This window comes from Mesocricetus auratus, unplaced genomic scaffold (assembly GCF_017639785.1).
Source record: "Mesocricetus auratus isolate SY011 unplaced genomic scaffold, BCM_Maur_2.0 Super-Scaffold_2245, whole genome shotgun sequence".
In the NCBI taxonomy this organism is placed as follows: Eukaryota; Metazoa; Chordata; class Mammalia; order Rodentia; family Cricetidae; genus Mesocricetus; species Mesocricetus auratus.
The window spans coordinates 50,897,666-50,915,377 of NW_024429180.1; the positions used below are offsets into that span (position 1 = coordinate 50,897,666).

Sequence of the window (17,712 nt, forward strand, 5' to 3'; positions counted from 1 at the left end):
CTCTCCTCGCTGTGTAATTTCCCATGCTTACAGTCTGTCTTCCACTGACAAGTGGTGGCACTAACCGTTGTGCTGACAGACTCTGTGTGTCTTCTGTACTTGTGTATTTCACATTTGTGGTTGTGTCTTTTTGTTTTGTTTTCAGATAGACTCTTCCATAGGTAGTTGACTTTGAACTTGCTGTATAGGCTGGGTTGGCTTCAAACTTGAGGAGATCCTCCTGCCTCCGTTTCCCAAGTGCTGAGATTATAGACATATGCTATATCATACATTATCTACCAAAGATTCCAGAACTTCACTTTTAACAGCTATCATTATTACCCAGACTTTTAGATTGGAAATAGATTTATTAGGTATTGAGTGTTTATGTTAGTAATGTAAAAAAAAAAGATGTTCTTTGAATACTGTCTAGTTTGTAATTCTTTTTTTGTTTATTTTGTTTTTGTTTTTAGAGACAGGGTTTCTGTGTGTTGCTTTGGAACCTGTCCTGGAACTCAATCTGTAGACCAGGCTGGTCTCAAACTCACAGAGATCCACCTGCCTCTGACTCCCAAGTGTAATTCTGTCTTTTGATTTTTTTTTTTTTTTGGTTTTTTTCGAGACAGGGTTTCTCTGTGGCTTTGGAAGCTGTCCTGGAACTCACTTTGTAGACCAGGCTGGCCTCGAACTCACAGAGATCCGCCTGCCTCTGCCTCCCGAGTGCTGGGATTAAAGGCGTACGCCACCAACGCCCGGCTGTAATTCTGTCTTTTAAAAGGCATGTTTTAGGGAAACACTTATAATATGTGTGACTGGGTTCCAGCTAGCTTTAATATGTGTGTATATTTTTAGTCATCTATATTTAAAGAACTGTAAGTATGAAAAGTAGGCAAAAGATACCAAAGTCCTTATTGATTATTCATAAGTGAGCAGGCTATACTGGTCAGTAAATAAGCTTTTAGCTTGTTGACACATTATGTCTTATTAACAAAGCAAACCAGCAGCAAACTCTTTAGTATTTCACAGCAGTAGACCAGTGAGATGACCCCAGCTCTGAAAATCACAGGATTGTGGATATTTATTTGCACAAGGAAATTTGAGTAGCTTACTACTAAACTAAAAATAGTATGTCTACAGCATAACTGACTATAAAACAATATATTTAAGTAAAAAATAATAATGCATATAATATTATATTAACAGTGATCATTTTAATTGGTAGGATTTGAAGAGATTTGTGGGGTTTTTTAATGCTCCTTAATTAACAAAATAGTTTTACATTCATCTGTGTGTGCGTGCATGCGTGCGTGCGTGTGTGCGTGCGTGCGTGTGTGTGTGTGTGTGTGTGTGTTGTGTGGTACTAGGATCAAACTCAGGGACTTGTACATGCTAAGCAAGGGTTCTGCCACTGAGCTGTATCCTCTGCCCATAATAATATCTGTGATTTTAAGAACTCTTTGGGAGCTGGAGAGATGGCTCAGCAGTTAAAATATCTTACTACTTGTGAATGTACACACACACACACACACACAGGTTTTTGTTTTTGTTTTTTTGAGACAGGGTTTCTCTGTATTGTTTTGGAGCCTGTCCTGGAACTCGCTCAGTAGACCAGGCCGGTCTCGAACTCACAGAGATCTGCCTGCCTCTGCCTCCTGAGTGCTGGGATCAAAGGTGTGCGCCACCACCTCCCGGCCCACACATACATTGTTATCATCATCATTATTACTGTTTTGAGGCAGCATTTCTCTATGTCCTGGCTGTTCTAGAACTCACTCTGTAGACCAGGCTGGCCTCAAACTCAGAGATTCACCTGCCTCTGTTTCCCAGTGCTGGGATTTAAGATGTGTACCATCACATGAAGCTTTGGTTTTACTTTTTGAGACAGACTCTGAGTAGCCTTGAGATCACCAAGTAGGCTTTGCTGGCTGGGTTAGTATGTTCCAGGGCCCCACCTGTCTCTGCCTCCCCTGCACTGGGATTATGTGTACTAACCTTTTCTAAGGGGGTATAAGAATTGGACTTGAAACCTTGTGCTTAAAAGGTACTGAAACAGACTGGTGGTTTGCTTTCAATAAGAATCTCAAGTTCAGTACCACCTAGAGCTACTTGATAATTTTCTAGGCTTATAGAAACAGTGAATTTTCAATCTTCTGATACCCAGTAGTACTTTGCCTAGATTGAATATTAGTAGTATTACTGTTGATTCACTTATAATGGAATGAAATACAAGTCTAAAGGCATTTATTTTTGACTTATTAATAACTATATCTCATATAGTTTTAAAAGGTATTTAGTAAGACGGGTGTTGGTGGCCCACGCCTTTAATCCCAGCACTCGGGAGGCAGAGACAGGTGGATCTCTGTGAGTTCGAGACCAGCCTGGACTACCAAGGGGAGTTCCAGGACAGCCTCCAAAGCCACAGAGAAACACAGTCTCGAAAAAACAAACAAACAAAAAAAAAGAAGTGTAAAGCTCACACTGCAGAACACCAGGAACACAGTTGTGATGAAAAACAAGCTTTAGTTATTTAGCTTATTGTAGAAAGTAATGTGAGTCAGAAAGTCTGTAAAAGAAAGGTATGAAGAGTTGAGGTAAGGTTAGTAGTCTGGTCAGCGGGTGGTTAAAATCTAATTTGAGTGGTTTTGCCTTTAGTCTTCATGAGCTCCCTCGAAGTTGCAGATTAGTTTGTGGACTAGAATCATGAGTGTCTAGGGCAGTGGTTTTCAACCTGTGGGTCACAACGCTTTCACAGGATCACATAGCAGATATCTGCATATCAGATATTTACATTATGACTCAATAACAGTACCAAAACTACAGTTACGAAGTAGCAACGAAATAGTTTTATGGTTGGGGTCAGCACAGCATGAGGAACTGTATTAGAGGGTCACAGCAGCAGGAAGGGGAGAGGTCTAGGGTGCTGATGCTGAGGAACGGTGCTTGGCTTAGGTGGTCTGCATTGTACAGTGGGGTTGCTTTAGTTCGGTTTGTCTCTTATGCAAGTCTTAGCATTTCAAGCAGCTGTGGCTTCTGTTTTCTTTCTGTCTCTACTTGTGATCATTCTTTAGTCAAACCAGGGCATTTACCACTTGAGATCTGTACCCTTTCTTGGTAGGTTGTAAATGCTTATCAAGCCTTTCATGATAGATGTTTTGACCTCAAGTACTGGCCCATTTCCTGGATAATGATTCATTCTGTCATCTGGCTGGCAGAGGCAGCATAGTGGCATTTAAGGTTCTGGAGATGACACATTGGGTGTCCCAGACAGAAACTCAGACAAGAATTTGTATTTAGTTTGAAATAATGTTCCATATACCCCATAATCAATTGGATCTTCCTTTTTATTTGTTCTTGTTTTGTTTAGGGAAGTCTTCCTCTGATAGCCAAGTAATTTTAAAAATAGTAAAGCTAATATTACTTATGTGTGTGAGCACGATGTGTGTAGAGGCAGCTGTCTTCTACCACCTATAAGCGTGTCCCTGAGATAGGCCTCAATCACCAGGCGTGTACCTCAAGCACCTTTGCCTGCTGGGCCATCTCACCAGTCCACCATTTTTTAAAATTTCATTTGCATTGTTTATCTTTCCAAGTATCTGAGTAACTAGTCTGTATTTGGTGATGGGCAGGGAAAGGACTTGGTAGTGCCAACAATAAAGGAAGGTGTGGGGCCTATGACAGTCTAGAATCATGAACCACAGGGAAGAGAGCAAAAGAGGCAAGAGATTGACCGTTTGCTTGCCCTGTTATTTTTCTCTCAAACTCTTAAAAATGGGGGCGAGGTGGTAGGTTTATTTGACATGTTTCAACAAGGAGATCCAGAGGAAACTGATTCTCTGGAAAAGGGAGGGAATTAGGGACAGGCACTCATCGCGTACTACTGCTAGACTAGTAAGTAGCAGGCGTCAAGTTTTAGGCAGAAGTTTGCAATCTGGGCAAGAACTAGTGAGAGTAAACTAGAGTTGCTACAAGAAAGTAGCAAAGCGCCAGTGTTAGGTTGAACCTAGTGCCTGCAGCTTTTGACTTAATTTGTCTTATCTTGAGACATGGATTTGAAGGCTCTGCCCTGGGTCTTGATAATCAGTGATGCACATTTTGGTTTGGTGTGCTCACTCTCTGTTTTATGAGTCATCGTGTAGTACAAGTTGCGGTTTCTCTTTTAACTTAAAAAGGCAGCCAGTGTTAGTTTCTTGTGTATGTGTGCGGCTGGGGGTACAGCTCATGGTAGGGCATACTCAACATAATACTCAGCATGCTTCAGGACTGTGCGTCAGTCAGTCTGGCTCCACCACTTCTAACAAGAGAGTGTATTTGTAAGCTGGGCATGCTGGTAATCCCTACACTGTGCAGCCAGACAAGAGAATCAAAGCAAGGTTGAAGCTAGCCTGGTCTGTGTATTGAGATCCAGGCTATCCAAGACTATAATATCATGAGACCCCCAAAACTAACAAATACCAAAAAAAAAACCCCAAACTAAACCAAACCCAAATATATTTGTAATTATTGAAAGGCTATAATTTTTTTTTTTATTTTATCTCAAGGATTTAGTTTTCTCTCCTTTGGGAGTAGGGATTGTAGGGGAAAGGGACCAGTCAAAGAGACACATCCTGAGCAGAGCCAAAGAAACACACTTTGGCTCTGCAACTAGAACTAAAGAAATGCACCCTGGCCCTAAAATTGGAGCCAAAAGGGCTAAAAAGAACCAGAGAAAGAAACACACTTTGGCCCTGAAAACCAGAGCCAAATCTGACCCTAATCCTGTGCAGAAAACTAACCAATCCTCGAGCAGAGCTCTAGCCAATCTGAGCTCAGCACTAAAATCTGACCAATCCCCACCCTGGAAGCCCTATATAAACTCTGTGTCTGTTCAGCTTGTTGCTGTTCGCGTTACTGGGCTGTCCTCTGCCACTCTAGCAGAGGGCAGCCACTCCTGGATTCTTCCCTCCCAATAAATCCCTTCAATGAGCTTTGGGTGAAGACCTTCTTTTACCGTGGCTGCAGAGCAGAGGCCACCCTGGGCAGAGCAGAGCGATCAGGGCTGTAACACTTCTGCCAGGGAAACCTTCCCTCGGCAGAGCAGAGTTGTTATATTCCGCTCTCTGCTCTCTGCTCTGCTCTCCGCTCTCCACTCTCCCAGAGCAGAGCTGAACTGTAGCAACCTCCTGCTGAGCAAAACTGCTACACTGGGCGAATATCCCCAGCTGGAAGACCCTGTCCTGCCAGAGAGGAGCTGATACACTGGGGAAACCTTTCCCTGAGGCAAGGCTGTAAGCTGCTAAGCTTCCTACAACCTGTGGTGGTCCTTGGCTCCCGAACTCCAGGATACCTTTCCACCTGAGCTGTGTAACACTCAGTATTCTGTGACTCCCGAGTGCCAGAATACCTGTCCTAACCCGATCCGCCCGAAACGCTTACAGGGGTAGGAAGTACTGGGGATTGAAGCTCGGGCCTCATCTACCACTGAACCACAACCCCAGTCCTTTTACTTGCAGTATATGGCCTTAGCACCAGCCCTGGCTCGGCTTTCACAGAACTGTACCACTCTCCAACTGTGGGTGGAATCTACCTCTCTTCCCCTTGAACGTGGGTGGGCTTGAGAATACTGGAACAGTCTGAGTTGGGAAAGGTCAGATGTGGCATGTGAGGCTACGCAGGAAGCATACAGCTTCCTTCTGGCTTGCTCTTTCTGGATGCTTGTTCTTGGGACTCAGTCACATAAAGGCCACATGCAGGTATTCTCATCAACAACCTGACGGGCAGCTGGATGAGTGAGAGCAGCATTCAGATGATTCCAGACAGGCAGTCAGTTCTGCTGCATCTTCTAATTCACAGTCCATAGCTATGAGCGACAGTAAGGGGTTGTTGTTTTAAGTCACTGTGTTCCTGAACATTTTGTTAGGTTGCATTAGATAATTGGTATATTTGGCTCCTAAATATCCATCAAAGGGTAACACATCAAAGATTTTGGGGAAGAAATATGCAAGGAGGCTAGCAGGGTGTGGTGGGCCAGGCCTAGAATCTCAAGCTCTTAGGACACTCAAACAGGATTGTCTAGAGTTTAAGGCTGGCGGGCTACAGAGAGAGCTGCTGTTTCAGAAGCAGCAACAAACCAAGAATGTTCATAGCAATATAAATCTGCAACAATAAGTAAAAATTTTAGGAGAATATTCATAGCATTGTAATCAGTAACAATAAGTAAAACATTTTAAAATAATCTAACAGTAAGAAAATGTTAGCTAAATTATGATACACAGTTTTCATAAATAAAAGTATCTGTTTTCAAAAGAAAACTTTTAATTTCTTTGTAGTCAGTTTTGTTAAAACCAGTTTCAAAATGGGTCAAAGTATATTTACATGTAAATAAAGATGATTAAGAACAACAAAGAACCAGGTGGTGGTGGCACACGCCTTTAATCCCAGCACTCAGGAGGCAGAGGCAGCCGGATCTCTGTGAGTTCAAGACCAGCCTGGTCTAAAAAAAAAAAGAATAAAGAATGTAGGTCTGGGAGTGCAGCTCATCACTAGAGACTTGTGTTGTGGAATATTACTTTAAAGTGTGCTGCATTTGTGTATGCTGTGGAACATTTGTTTTAATGATGCAAAGATGTGTTGCATTCTTTTATGTTGTATTTGTTTAACTCTGTAACGCTGTCTCGAAAAACCAAATAATAGTAAATAATAATTTATTTAACTAATTGGTGTGAAGGTATCAGATTCCCTGAAACTGGAGTTTCAGACAGTAAGCTGCCATGTGAGTGCTGGCAATTGAACCCATGTCTTCTGGAAGAACAGCCAATGCTCATAACCACTGAGACATCTATCTAGCCCCTTTTGGGTGGGGGTTGAGACAGGGGTTCTCTGTATTGTTTTGGAAGCTGTCCTGGAACTTGCTCTGTAGACCAGGCTGGCCTCGAACTGGCAGAGATTCACCTTCTTCTGCCTCCTGAGTGCTGGGACTGAAAGCATGTGCCACCACTGCCCCGAGCTACGTGAACTTTTTATAGTTGCAAAAGAAAACAGTAAAAAATCAAGGCATCAAGTTAGGAGTTTATAACAAAGTTGTAGGTCTTAGATGTTGTCTTAATGAAATTCTTAGCTTTGGGGTTGGTGGAAGCCAACAGCCTGATAAATTAATGCAGCCTAAAGGTTTTGCGTGATAGTTGAAAGTTATGTTAGGACAAACATTGAAAATGAATACTAAATGACTACAGGGCCTTATATTGCCCTAATTTAGCTTTGAACTTTCTTTGTATCTGAGGAACTTCTGTGCCAACCGCCTCTACGTTCCAGGTGATGGATGGGATTACAAGTGAGAGCCACCAAGCCTGTTTTATGTGATACTGGGGATTGAACCCAGGGCTTTGACAATTCAAGGGAAGTACTCCATCAGCTGAACTACATCTTTAGTCATCTCCTTCATCAAAACACACATATTTATTGCATTCATTCATTTGGTTTGCATGTGTGTATATGACATGAATGTGCAGACTTGGGATATGACTTGAACTGTGACTTTCTAAAATTAGAATTACCAATTCTGATACACAATGTATTAGAATTTTTCACATTATTTTAATACTATGAGGTTATGATTGCTTATTAGGTTTAGTTTATTTTAAAAAGTACATTTGTGATTGTTATCTGTGTCTTTAAGAATTTTACATTATTTTTTGTCTTTTTAGCTGTCCCCTTTCCTCCAACCCAACGGCTAACTTTGAAGGAAGTATTTGAGAATGGGAAACCTAAAATGGATGTTTTGAAAAACCATTTGGTCAAAGAAGGCCGGGTGGAAGAGGAGGTGGCCTTAAAGATCATCAATGACGGGGCTGCCATCCTAAGGCAGGAGAAGACTATGCTGGAAGTGGACGCTCCAATCACAGGTAGGACATGCACTCCCATGGTGACCTTAGATACGCACTAATTTTGAAAAATGACTACAAAAAGCCAACTAAAAATGAGTGTGACACATATTTCTAGGAATTTTGAAGCAATCTAGGGATTAGTTAGAAAGACTTTATTCCTTAAAAAACAACATTAGGGGCTCAAGCCTGGTGGTTAAGATCACATACTACTCTTGCAGAGGACCAGATTTTTGTTCCAAATGTCTGTATTATGTGGTTCACAACCATTGTAACTTCGGCTATAGGGAGAATACCACACCTCTGACCTCTGTGGACACCTACACTCATGTACACACACACACACACACACACACACACGCGCGCGCGCGCGCAGGCACGCACACTTAAAAATAAGTATTTTTTTTTAAAGTACACTACTAACTGCATATTGCTAGTAGGGGTGTTTAGTACTGATTGGGTAACTAATTATACAGAAGTCCAGTCAAAAGCCAAAGTGATTAAATTAAAAGTTAAACTTGGTCCCTGTTGCTTTAATGTTGTTTTCCTTCTAATTTATAATTTTCACCTCATGTCTTTCTTACCCAGTGTGTGGTGATATTCATGGACAATTCTTTGACCTGATGAAGTTGTTTGAAGTTGGGGGATCACCTAGTAATACTCGATACCTCTTTCTGGGTGACTATGTGGACAGAGGCTATTTCAGTATAGAGGTAAAATTAACCTGGCTAATAAGATCTGCTCTCCATTCCTTTATAGAAGAGATTTGAGATCTGAACTCTGGCAGAATTTATCCACTTTGTTACAGTTGGAATTTAACTAATGAGAAGTGTTTTAGTATTTTTTAAAATAAAAAAAAAACTTTTTTTAACCCATAGAAAACCTGTCTTATGGAAGGCTGTATTAAGCTAATTTTGAAAATAAGTATCTGCTAAGTTTTTGTCTTTCGAAGATGCTGTCTGGGCATATAGCTTTTCATTCTAAACAGTGTCTGGATTAGCTAACCTTAATGTAAGACTGCAGTTGACTTTAAGGTTAACTTCCTGTGAGAATGCGGCATCAGGGAGCTCCTTTGCAGAAGGATTTCTGATCCTGTGCACATCACAGACAATAGCATTTGTTGGAAGGCAAAACATGAAGTGGAGTTATTAAAACTGACAGTTTCTTTATATATTTTAAGAAATAAGTGATGGGAGCTGGGCAGTGGTGGCACATGCCTTTAATCCCAACATTCAGGAGGCAGAGACAGGTGGAACTCCATGAGTTTGAGCCCAGCCTACTCTACAGAGCCAGTTCCAGGACAGACTCCAAAGCTACAGAGAAACCCTGTCTCAAAAGAAGGAAGAAAGAAAAAGAAAGGAAGGAAGGAAGAGAACATGAGTAGAATTTAAAACAAATATATGTTTTTGTGTGTGAACATAAGATAATTTTAGGACCTAATTCAAACACTGGAATACCATGTAGTTATAAAACATTCATGTTTGACTTTTATCAGTGGATTTACCTCCATAACCTTCACAAGTAAAGGAAACCTTTTTGAGGAAGTCTTCATAATCAAGTTTGTAATATGTCTCAGAAAAAGCTCTAGATGACAGATTCTATGGTGTTTTTGGTGTCTTTAGACTGTGCTCTTCACAGTATGAGAATGTCACTGTACTAGCTTGCTCCTGGTAGAGAGAAGTTTTTCTTCTTCTTCCCATAGCATTGTTCTTAAATTAACTCATCTGCTTTGCCCAGTGTTTAAAGAAGAGTCAGTTCTGAAGTCCCAGGAAGAATGAAGAACAAAATATTTTTATTTTCCTCTTGAATTAAATGGCAGTGTAGGGAGCTAGGGATGCAATTCAGTGGTACAGTGCTTGCCTAGCATGCACAAGGCCTGAGTTTAATTCTCAGCTCTGCAAAGGGGCAGGAGTAGACATTCTAAGTCCAAAAAGTTTAGTTTTATCTGCTATTGCCTCAAATTCATTTAGTGTCAGAATGAGAAGGACAAGGGTTGATGCTATAGATTGAGACAGTAAGTACACCTCACTTCTGTGTCCTGTCCTGCTTATTGGCACTCATGAATGTCCTTAACTAGGTACTGAGACGAGTGGAGGTCATGCTTCTAGACTTTGTCATTGAAAGCCTTCCCTATTACCAGCACATTGTCTCAGTAGGTGGTGGCCCAAAGGGTGGGTGGTTAAAAGTCACACTGGGTTTATTTCTTTATGGGTTTGTTAGCACAAAATGATTTAAGAGGCAAAAGGGAAGAATACAGAATGTTTTCAATTATTTATTCATTGTTTTATTTAAGCAGTGTTTCATGTGACGTAGGCTGGCCTTAAACTTGCTATAAAACTGAGAATGACCTTGAACTTCTGATCCTCCTGTGTCCCTCTGATCCTTGATGTTTATGTCGTGCTGAAGATCAAACCCTGGACTTTGTGTATGCTAGGGAAATGCTCCATCAACTGAGCTACATCCCTATCCCCTAGAACAACTTATTAAACATAAATATTAGAGCTGGAGTGATGATAGCTCAGCTGTTAAGAACACAGACGGCTTTTGCAAAGGATCTGAGTTCAATTCCTAGCACCCACATCTTCTTGTGGCTCACCATCATCTTTAACTCTTAGTCCAGGAAAGGTGAGATGTTTCTGGCCTCCATGAGCAGCTGGTCTCATGTGCACACAGACACAAATAAACGCACAATTGAAAAAATAAAACCTTAAATGTGACAAAATATCTTCTAATTATTTATTACTATCACTTATATAATTTAAAAATAGACTTTAAAGATTTATTTTTATTTAGCTTCTGGGAATTAAACCAAGTTTGAATTTTACTTGAGCAATATCCCCAACCCTTGGACTTTTGTTTTGCTTTGGAGGCAGGTATATTTATGTTCACCAAGTTGGTTTTTCTTTCTTTTGCGATATGGTTTCTCTTTGTAGTCTTGATTGTCTTGGAACTTTCTATGTAGACTAGGTGGTCTTGAATTTCTGCCTCAGCCTCCCAAATAGCTGGAATTACAGGCATATGCCATACTCTGGCTCTAGTTCCTGGTTTTAAAATAGTTTCAATTCATTGATACAATTACTAAATTACATTTTAAAATCCACAATGAGCTTTGTACCTATATACCATTTTCAGGAAATTTTGTTACGTTTTTCCCCTCCTTTATCAATAATTTCCTGAGTGCCGACTTTCTAGCAGGCTGTAGAGATGAAATCAGGACTAAGATTCAGGGGGAGGGTGTCACTCAGCAGTAGAACACTTAAATGAGTTCCTGCGTTCCGTTCCCACGTTCACACAGAAAGAATAGAGTCATAGTCTCTGGCAGAGCTAGCAAAAGATGGGTCTTTCTGTATACACAAGTATTCCTGTAAGTAAAGTATTCCTGTAATTAGCAGTAGTAATCTTCGTATTCAGACCTTCCCAGGGGACCAGTAAGATGGTTTAGTGGGGAAAAGCATTCGCTGTTCTTGCAGAGGACCCAAGTTTGGTTCTCAACACACATATCATGCAGCTCACAACTGCCTGTTACTCCAGCTCCAGAGGATCCAAATAACTCTTGTTTGGGCACCTGTCCTGTGTGCATGTACTTATACATAGGCATACACATACACACGTAATTAAAATTAAGATAAGTCTTAAAGAGCTAGCCTAGTCTCCTGATGCATAATAGGCACCCAGTTTGTTAAGTAAATAAATATTAATAAATTTTAGTTTTTATTTGGGTTTTTTTTGGGGGTTTGAGACAGGGTTTCTCTGTATTGTTTTGGAGGCTGTCCTGGAACTTGCTCTGTAGACCAGGCTGGCCTCAAACTCACAGAGAGCTTTTATTTGTTTTGTTTTGTTTTTTAACTTGACTTTAAAAAAAACATAAATGAATTGAAAGTTTTAGGTACAGTGGTGATTTAATTCTTTTTGTTTTTAAGAATCTATTTACTAGCCAGGCGGTGGTAGTGCACACCTTTAATCCCAGCACTCGGGAGGCAGAGGCAGGCGGATTTTTGTGAGTTCGAGGCCAGGCTGGACCAACAGTCTCCAAAACAATACAGAGAAACCCTGTCTCGTAAAAAAAAAAAAAAAAAAGAATCTATTTACTTTTATTTTATGTGTATAAATATTTTGCCTGAATGTATTTGTGCCCAAGGAGGTCAGAAGATAGCATCAGATCCCTGGAGCTGGTGTTATAGGAGGATGTGAACCCCCATCTGTGGGTCATAGAAACTAAACCCAGGTCCTCTACAAGAACTATAAATGCTCTTAACTGCTGAGCCATCTCTCTCGTCACCACCCCCTTACAGTTTTTAGAGATAGCTTCTTATGTAGCCAAAGTCCAAATTTGTTATGCTAAAGCTAACCTTGGCCTCCCGATGTGCCCGTCTCCACATCCCAGGTGCTGGGAGTATAAGCATAAACCACCCTGTGGATTTTATCGTTAGGACACTGTCTTTACAATTTTCATTTTAGGGGCTAGAAAGATGGCTTAGTGGTTAAGAGCTTACACTCCTCTCGCAGAAGACCTGGTTTCTGTTCCCAGCACCCACAGCAGGTACTCACAACTGCTGTTAACTCCAGCTCCAAGAATTCTGATACCTCATACACACATGCCATACTCTGATGCACATGAACACATAACTTAAAATGTTTTAATTTATTTAAAAAAATTTAATGGGGGGGAGAAGGATGGGGAGGGGAAGAGATAGAGTATGCCACTTGTATACAAGTGCCTGTGGGGTAGAAGAAGGTTTCCTATTTCCTTCGATCTAGAGTTAGAGGCAGTTTTGAGCAGCAAGATGAGGGAGTCGAATAGTGAACTCAGTTCCTCTAAGAGCAGTATGTACTCTGACCTGCTGAATGTCTCTCTAGCCACTGTCTTTATTTTTCATTTTTCTTCTGGAGGTGGAGAAGAAATCCAGTCCCTCACATACTATGGCTATCTGCTGTACTACTGAACAGTACTCTTTTTATCTTATATGTACTTTTTAATATTGTAAGTCCTTCTTTTTAGATTTAACTTATTTTATGAGTATGGGTATTTTACCTGCATGTATGTATGTGTACCACGTGTGTGCAAATGCACACAGAAGCCAGAAGAGGGAGTCAGATCCCTGGGACTAGAGTTAGAGTTGGCTATAAGCCAACATTGGGAGGGAGACTGGGAACTGAATCTGAGTCTTCTGCAAGAGAAGTAAGGGCTCTTAACTACTGACCTGAGTGTCCAGTACCTTGTATGCATTTTTAAAAAGAAAATTAGGACTACCATGGGTATTCCTTTTGTAGTCTTTTTCCATTCAACGTCATATTAAAAGCTTTTTTGTCATTAATTTTTTCTACAATGCATAATTAATGGCATAGACACCATAATTTATTTTTAGTGTTGGATAAATACGCTTGTAGAAAGTTGCTTAGCACCTTTCTCTCCTTCTTCGTTAGTAACAAAACCCCTGTTTTGTTCCAGAAAGAAGGACTAGGATTGCAAGGGGAATTTCAGACTTAAGAAAGACAGACTTTTATCCCAGGCCAGGGAGCAACTTCTGATTGGTCTGAACTTGTTAAGACAAATCCATTTCCTGCTACCTTTGGTTAGCCTAAGGAGAAACATGGCCTCTTCTGCCCACTATCATATAGACAGCTCTCTGGCACTATTATTTCTGTTTGCTTGTCTGTCTTATGCATATCTTTCTATGAAAAGGCTCTGGAAAAGTTAAAACTTTGAGGTTGTTTTACTTTGTTTGATGCAGAATCTCAGAAAGCCCAGACTGGCCTTGACTCACTGTGAAGCCAAGGTGACTTTGAACTACTGCTTCCTCTGTGTTTGCCTTCTGTGCTGTGGGTGCAGGTTAAAGCTTTTGGACATCTATTCCACCCTGTCATTTCCAGGGTGGGTGGTCCTGACTGAGGACTGTGAGGTGGGACTAAGAGTGAATGCAGACCTTTGGTGACTCAGAATGTGAGTAGCAGGAGAGGACCTGGTTCTCTGACAGTGCTGAAACCATCACCAAACATCTGTTTCTCCCCACCATTTGTTGAGAATGTCAAATGGCTTTGTAGTTATTTCCCTGTGTGTGTGTGTGTGTGTGTGTGTGTGTGTGTGTTTACATGCATGCCTATAGAGGTCAAAGGACAACTTGTAGGAGTCCCAAGAATTGAACTCTAGTTGCTGGGGTAGGCAGCAGAGTCTTTAACCCATTGAGTTAAGCCCAGCTAGTTAGATTATGTACCCCTGTACTGAAAATGGCACAAGCTTATTTTCCATTTGTTCTGTACATTGCTAAAGTTAGTGTCTTGTTGAATATATCTTTAAGAAAGATATTACTGTATGGGGATGAGGTGAGTGAGTGTGCATGCTATAGTGCACATATAGAGGTCAGAGGATGACTTTGTGGCATTTGTTATGTCCTTCCACATAAGTTCTCAGAATTGAACTCAAGTCACCAGATTTACACAGCAAGCTCTCTTACCCATTTTACTTTACTTTACTTTACTTTAATCAATCTTTAATAGCATGTTGGACTTTTCCTTAAATAGATTTATTTATTTATTTATCTATTGGTTTTGCAAAACAAAGTTTCTCTGTAACTTTGGAGGCTGTGGAACTGCTCTGTAGACCAGGCTGGCCTCAAACTCATAGAGATCTTCCTGCCTCTGCCTCCAGAGTGCACCACCACCTCCCAGATTTGTTTGTTTTGTCCAAAAAGAAGGACTTACAATACTAAAAATTACATATAAATATATTCTGGCTCGGGAGACTTTGAGAGGATAGCAAAGCCATGTTTGCATCTTGGAACAATTACTCTGACAATGTGGTGAACTGACTGCATGAGTCAATGTAGAGACCTCGGTTAGGGATCATAGTATAGTTGAGTCCTTGTGTCTGAATGCTTGAGACCAGATGTGTTTCCTATTGCAGATGTTTTCAGGTATTAAAGCATTTGCATAGACTTTACCAGTGGAGCATCCCTCATCCAAAAGTAATCTGAAATACTCCAAAGTTACCTCTTAGAGTATTGTGTTGGCACTCACAGTTTCAGATTTTGGAGTATTTCAGATTTTGGAATTTGATAATCAATCTGTAATATGGATAAGAGATACCAGTAACAGACAAAACAGTTTACACAGTTCTTTCTCATTCTTTTTTTTATAGTGTCATGGTGTTGCTTAGTGTGTGTGGGGGTTATTGTAGTAATATTTATGATTTACTAAAGCTTGCCTGTGGGCACAGAAAGCAAAGCTAACCACAAGCATAGAGCCAGACAATGGTGATACACACCTTTAATCCCAGCAGCCATACTAGCTAGCCATTGAACCAGGCGATGGTGGCATACACCTTTAATCCCAGGACTCAAGAGGCAAGCAAATGGATCTCTGTTAGTTCAAGGCCACACTGAGCTACATGAAATTGATCCACTCCTAAAGAGAAACAGCTCACACAAAGGTGATCTCGGCACTTGGGATCATACGTCTTTAAATTCCAGGATTTGAGAGGTATAAAAGGAAGAGGCAGCAGTCTGCAATTGCAGTCTGAGACTTGGTGGAGACAGGATTGCAATCTGAGACTTGGTGAAGACAGGATTGCAGTCTGAGACGTGGTGGAGACAGGATTGCAGTCTGAGGCTTGGTGGAGACAGGATTGTAGTCTGAGGCTTGGTGGAGACAGGATTGCAGTCTGAGACTTGGTGGAGACAGGATTGCAGTCTGAGACGTGGTGGAGACAGGATTGCAGTCTGAGGCTTGGTGGAGACAGGATTGTAGTCTGAGGCTTGGTGGGGAGATTTATTCTCCAGCCACGCTGAGGAGAGGAAAGCCCTTTAAACCTGAGATAGAGGTAAGAGCTAGTGACTGACTGCTTTGCTTTTCTGATCTTCAGCTTGAAGCTTGAACCCCAATATCAGTTTCTGGGTTTTTATTTTTCATGTTATAAGTTATTGCCAATATTGTGCTTTGACAATGCTGTAGCATGTGTATGTATTTTCATATTGGTGGAAATACATGACTTAAAAATGGGTCAAGAGTTAGGTAAATAATGTAGTTTTGCTAGTTTTTGCTGCATTCTCTTTACCATGCAAGTTCTTTGCTTGTTTCAGGTCTATTTATTTTATGTATATTAATGTTGACCAGCATGCATATGTGTGCACCATGTATGTGCCTGGTACCCAGAGGTCAGAAGAGGGCAACAGATAACCTATAACTGGAGTTACAGATGGTTGTCAATCACCCTATGGGTGCTGGGAACTTAGCCCAGGTCCTCTGGAAGAGCAATGAGTGCTTTTACTGCCATCTTTCCAGCCCCACTGAACCTTCCTTTTTACATAGTGAAATACATCTATCTTTTCTTGCCTTTGGATCTCTTATCATTAAAATTTCTCTGCTTCAGCCATGCATCCTTCTAGAACTTCTTTTCAATTCTTAGATCACTTGTTCATTAGTCACTTGTTAGGTGCTATGTAACATTAGAGCTAACTTTATGTTTTTAAAATAGTTACCCCAGTGATCTTACATTTCATTTTTTTCCGTTTTTATGAGACAAGATTTTATACTGTAGCACAGGCTAGCCTCCAATTCAAGGCAGTCCTCCTGCTTTAGCCTACTCAGCACTGGGATTCCAGGCATGAGCTGCCATGCACAGCTTTCACGTGGTGACTTGAGATGCCACCTTCGTTGTGTACAGATGTTCATATGAGCTTGCATCTGTCTCTGGACTGTGATAAATCACTGGTGTACTGTAGCATCTGGTAGGACACAGGTTCTTTATTTTATTTTGAATGAGCTTAGTTTTTATTATGTCACCAGGCTGGTCTAGAACTCCTTATGTAGTCTAACCTAGCATTGAATCCATTATTCTTTTGCCTGAGTACAGAGATGACAGGCCTATACTACCATGTGTGGCTCAGAACATTGTGCTTTTGATTTTTGAATCAGTGTGTCACGTAGCCTAAGCTGCTTCAACTTACTGTGTAGCCAAGGTTGACCTGGACCTACTGGTTCCTTACAGATTCTTCTGCTTCCGCCTCTCAAGTGCTAGTGTTATGGGTGTGGGACATTATGTTTTGTGTGTGGGTGCTGGGGTTAGAATGCAGAACCTTGTGTGTGCTAAGCAGACACTCTACCAACTGAGCTGTACCGCTAGCTTTTTGTTGCCGTTCTAAATGTAACTTTTATACCTTGGTCCCTATTTCATACTTTTATATAAAAGCTTGTTCATGTATGTATTGATTTTATATCCTGTTTGACTAAATCCTTCTATTTAGGCTGCTTTTATTATTGGTTTTTCTGGGGTTGTTTTTTCAGTTATAAAATTATATCTTCTGCACATAATGATACTTTTAATTTTTCTTTCACCCATTCTGAAGCTTTTACTTGATTTCATTTGTCTAATTATATTGGCTAACACCTCTATTGTAACATTGAACAGCATCAGATAGTTAATATGCTTGCCTTGTTTCTGGTTCTAATGTTTTTCCATTATAATATAATGATGCAGATTTTAGGACTATAATATGTATGTGAATAGCTTTGCCCAGAGAGTTCTCAGTATATAGATACTTGGGAGAGTTTTTATGTAAGGCTATTTATTCCATCAAATTTAAGGGTAACATGCAAAAACTAGAAGATTACATTTTTCAATTTGGGGGGCTTACAGTGAGATATACCATATAGTACATCATTTTGATTTAGTTAAATCGTCTTTATGTATTGTCACGGTCATGAAGAACGTTATCCTTTAATTGTGTCTCCTAGTGTGTGCTGTATTTATGGAGTTTAAAGATTAACCATCCTAAAACATTGTTTCTGCTTCGAGGAAATCATGAATGCAGGCATCTTACAGAGTACTTCACCTTCAAACAGGAATGTAAGTATACATCTTTAGGGGATGTTTAGTTATCTC

At 40.6% G+C, this 17,712-nt stretch overlaps 1 protein-coding gene across 5 annotated transcripts in view; it reads left to right on the plus strand.

The window, feature by feature from the left end:
• Ppp3cc (protein phosphatase 3 catalytic subunit gamma) overlaps positions 1 to 17,712 on the plus strand; it is a 70,177-nt gene that overhangs the window by 16,487 nt on the left and 35,978 nt on the right. For 4 of the 5 annotated variants that reach the window (XR_005873160.1, XR_001196532.3, XM_013114098.3 and 1 more), the window contains exons 2-4: positions 7,659 to 7,856; positions 8,424 to 8,548; positions 17,565 to 17,676. Coding sequence is in view for 3 of the 5 variants with exons in the window: in XM_013114098.3 (XP_012969552.1) it covers positions 7,659 to 7,856; positions 8,424 to 8,548; positions 17,565 to 17,676 (435 nt within the window). In the remaining 2 variants the exon portion in view is untranslated. The remainder of the gene's footprint in view (positions 1 to 7,658; positions 7,857 to 8,423; positions 8,549 to 17,564; positions 17,677 to 17,712) is intronic. The other variant, XM_013114101.3, reaches the window with a different exon arrangement.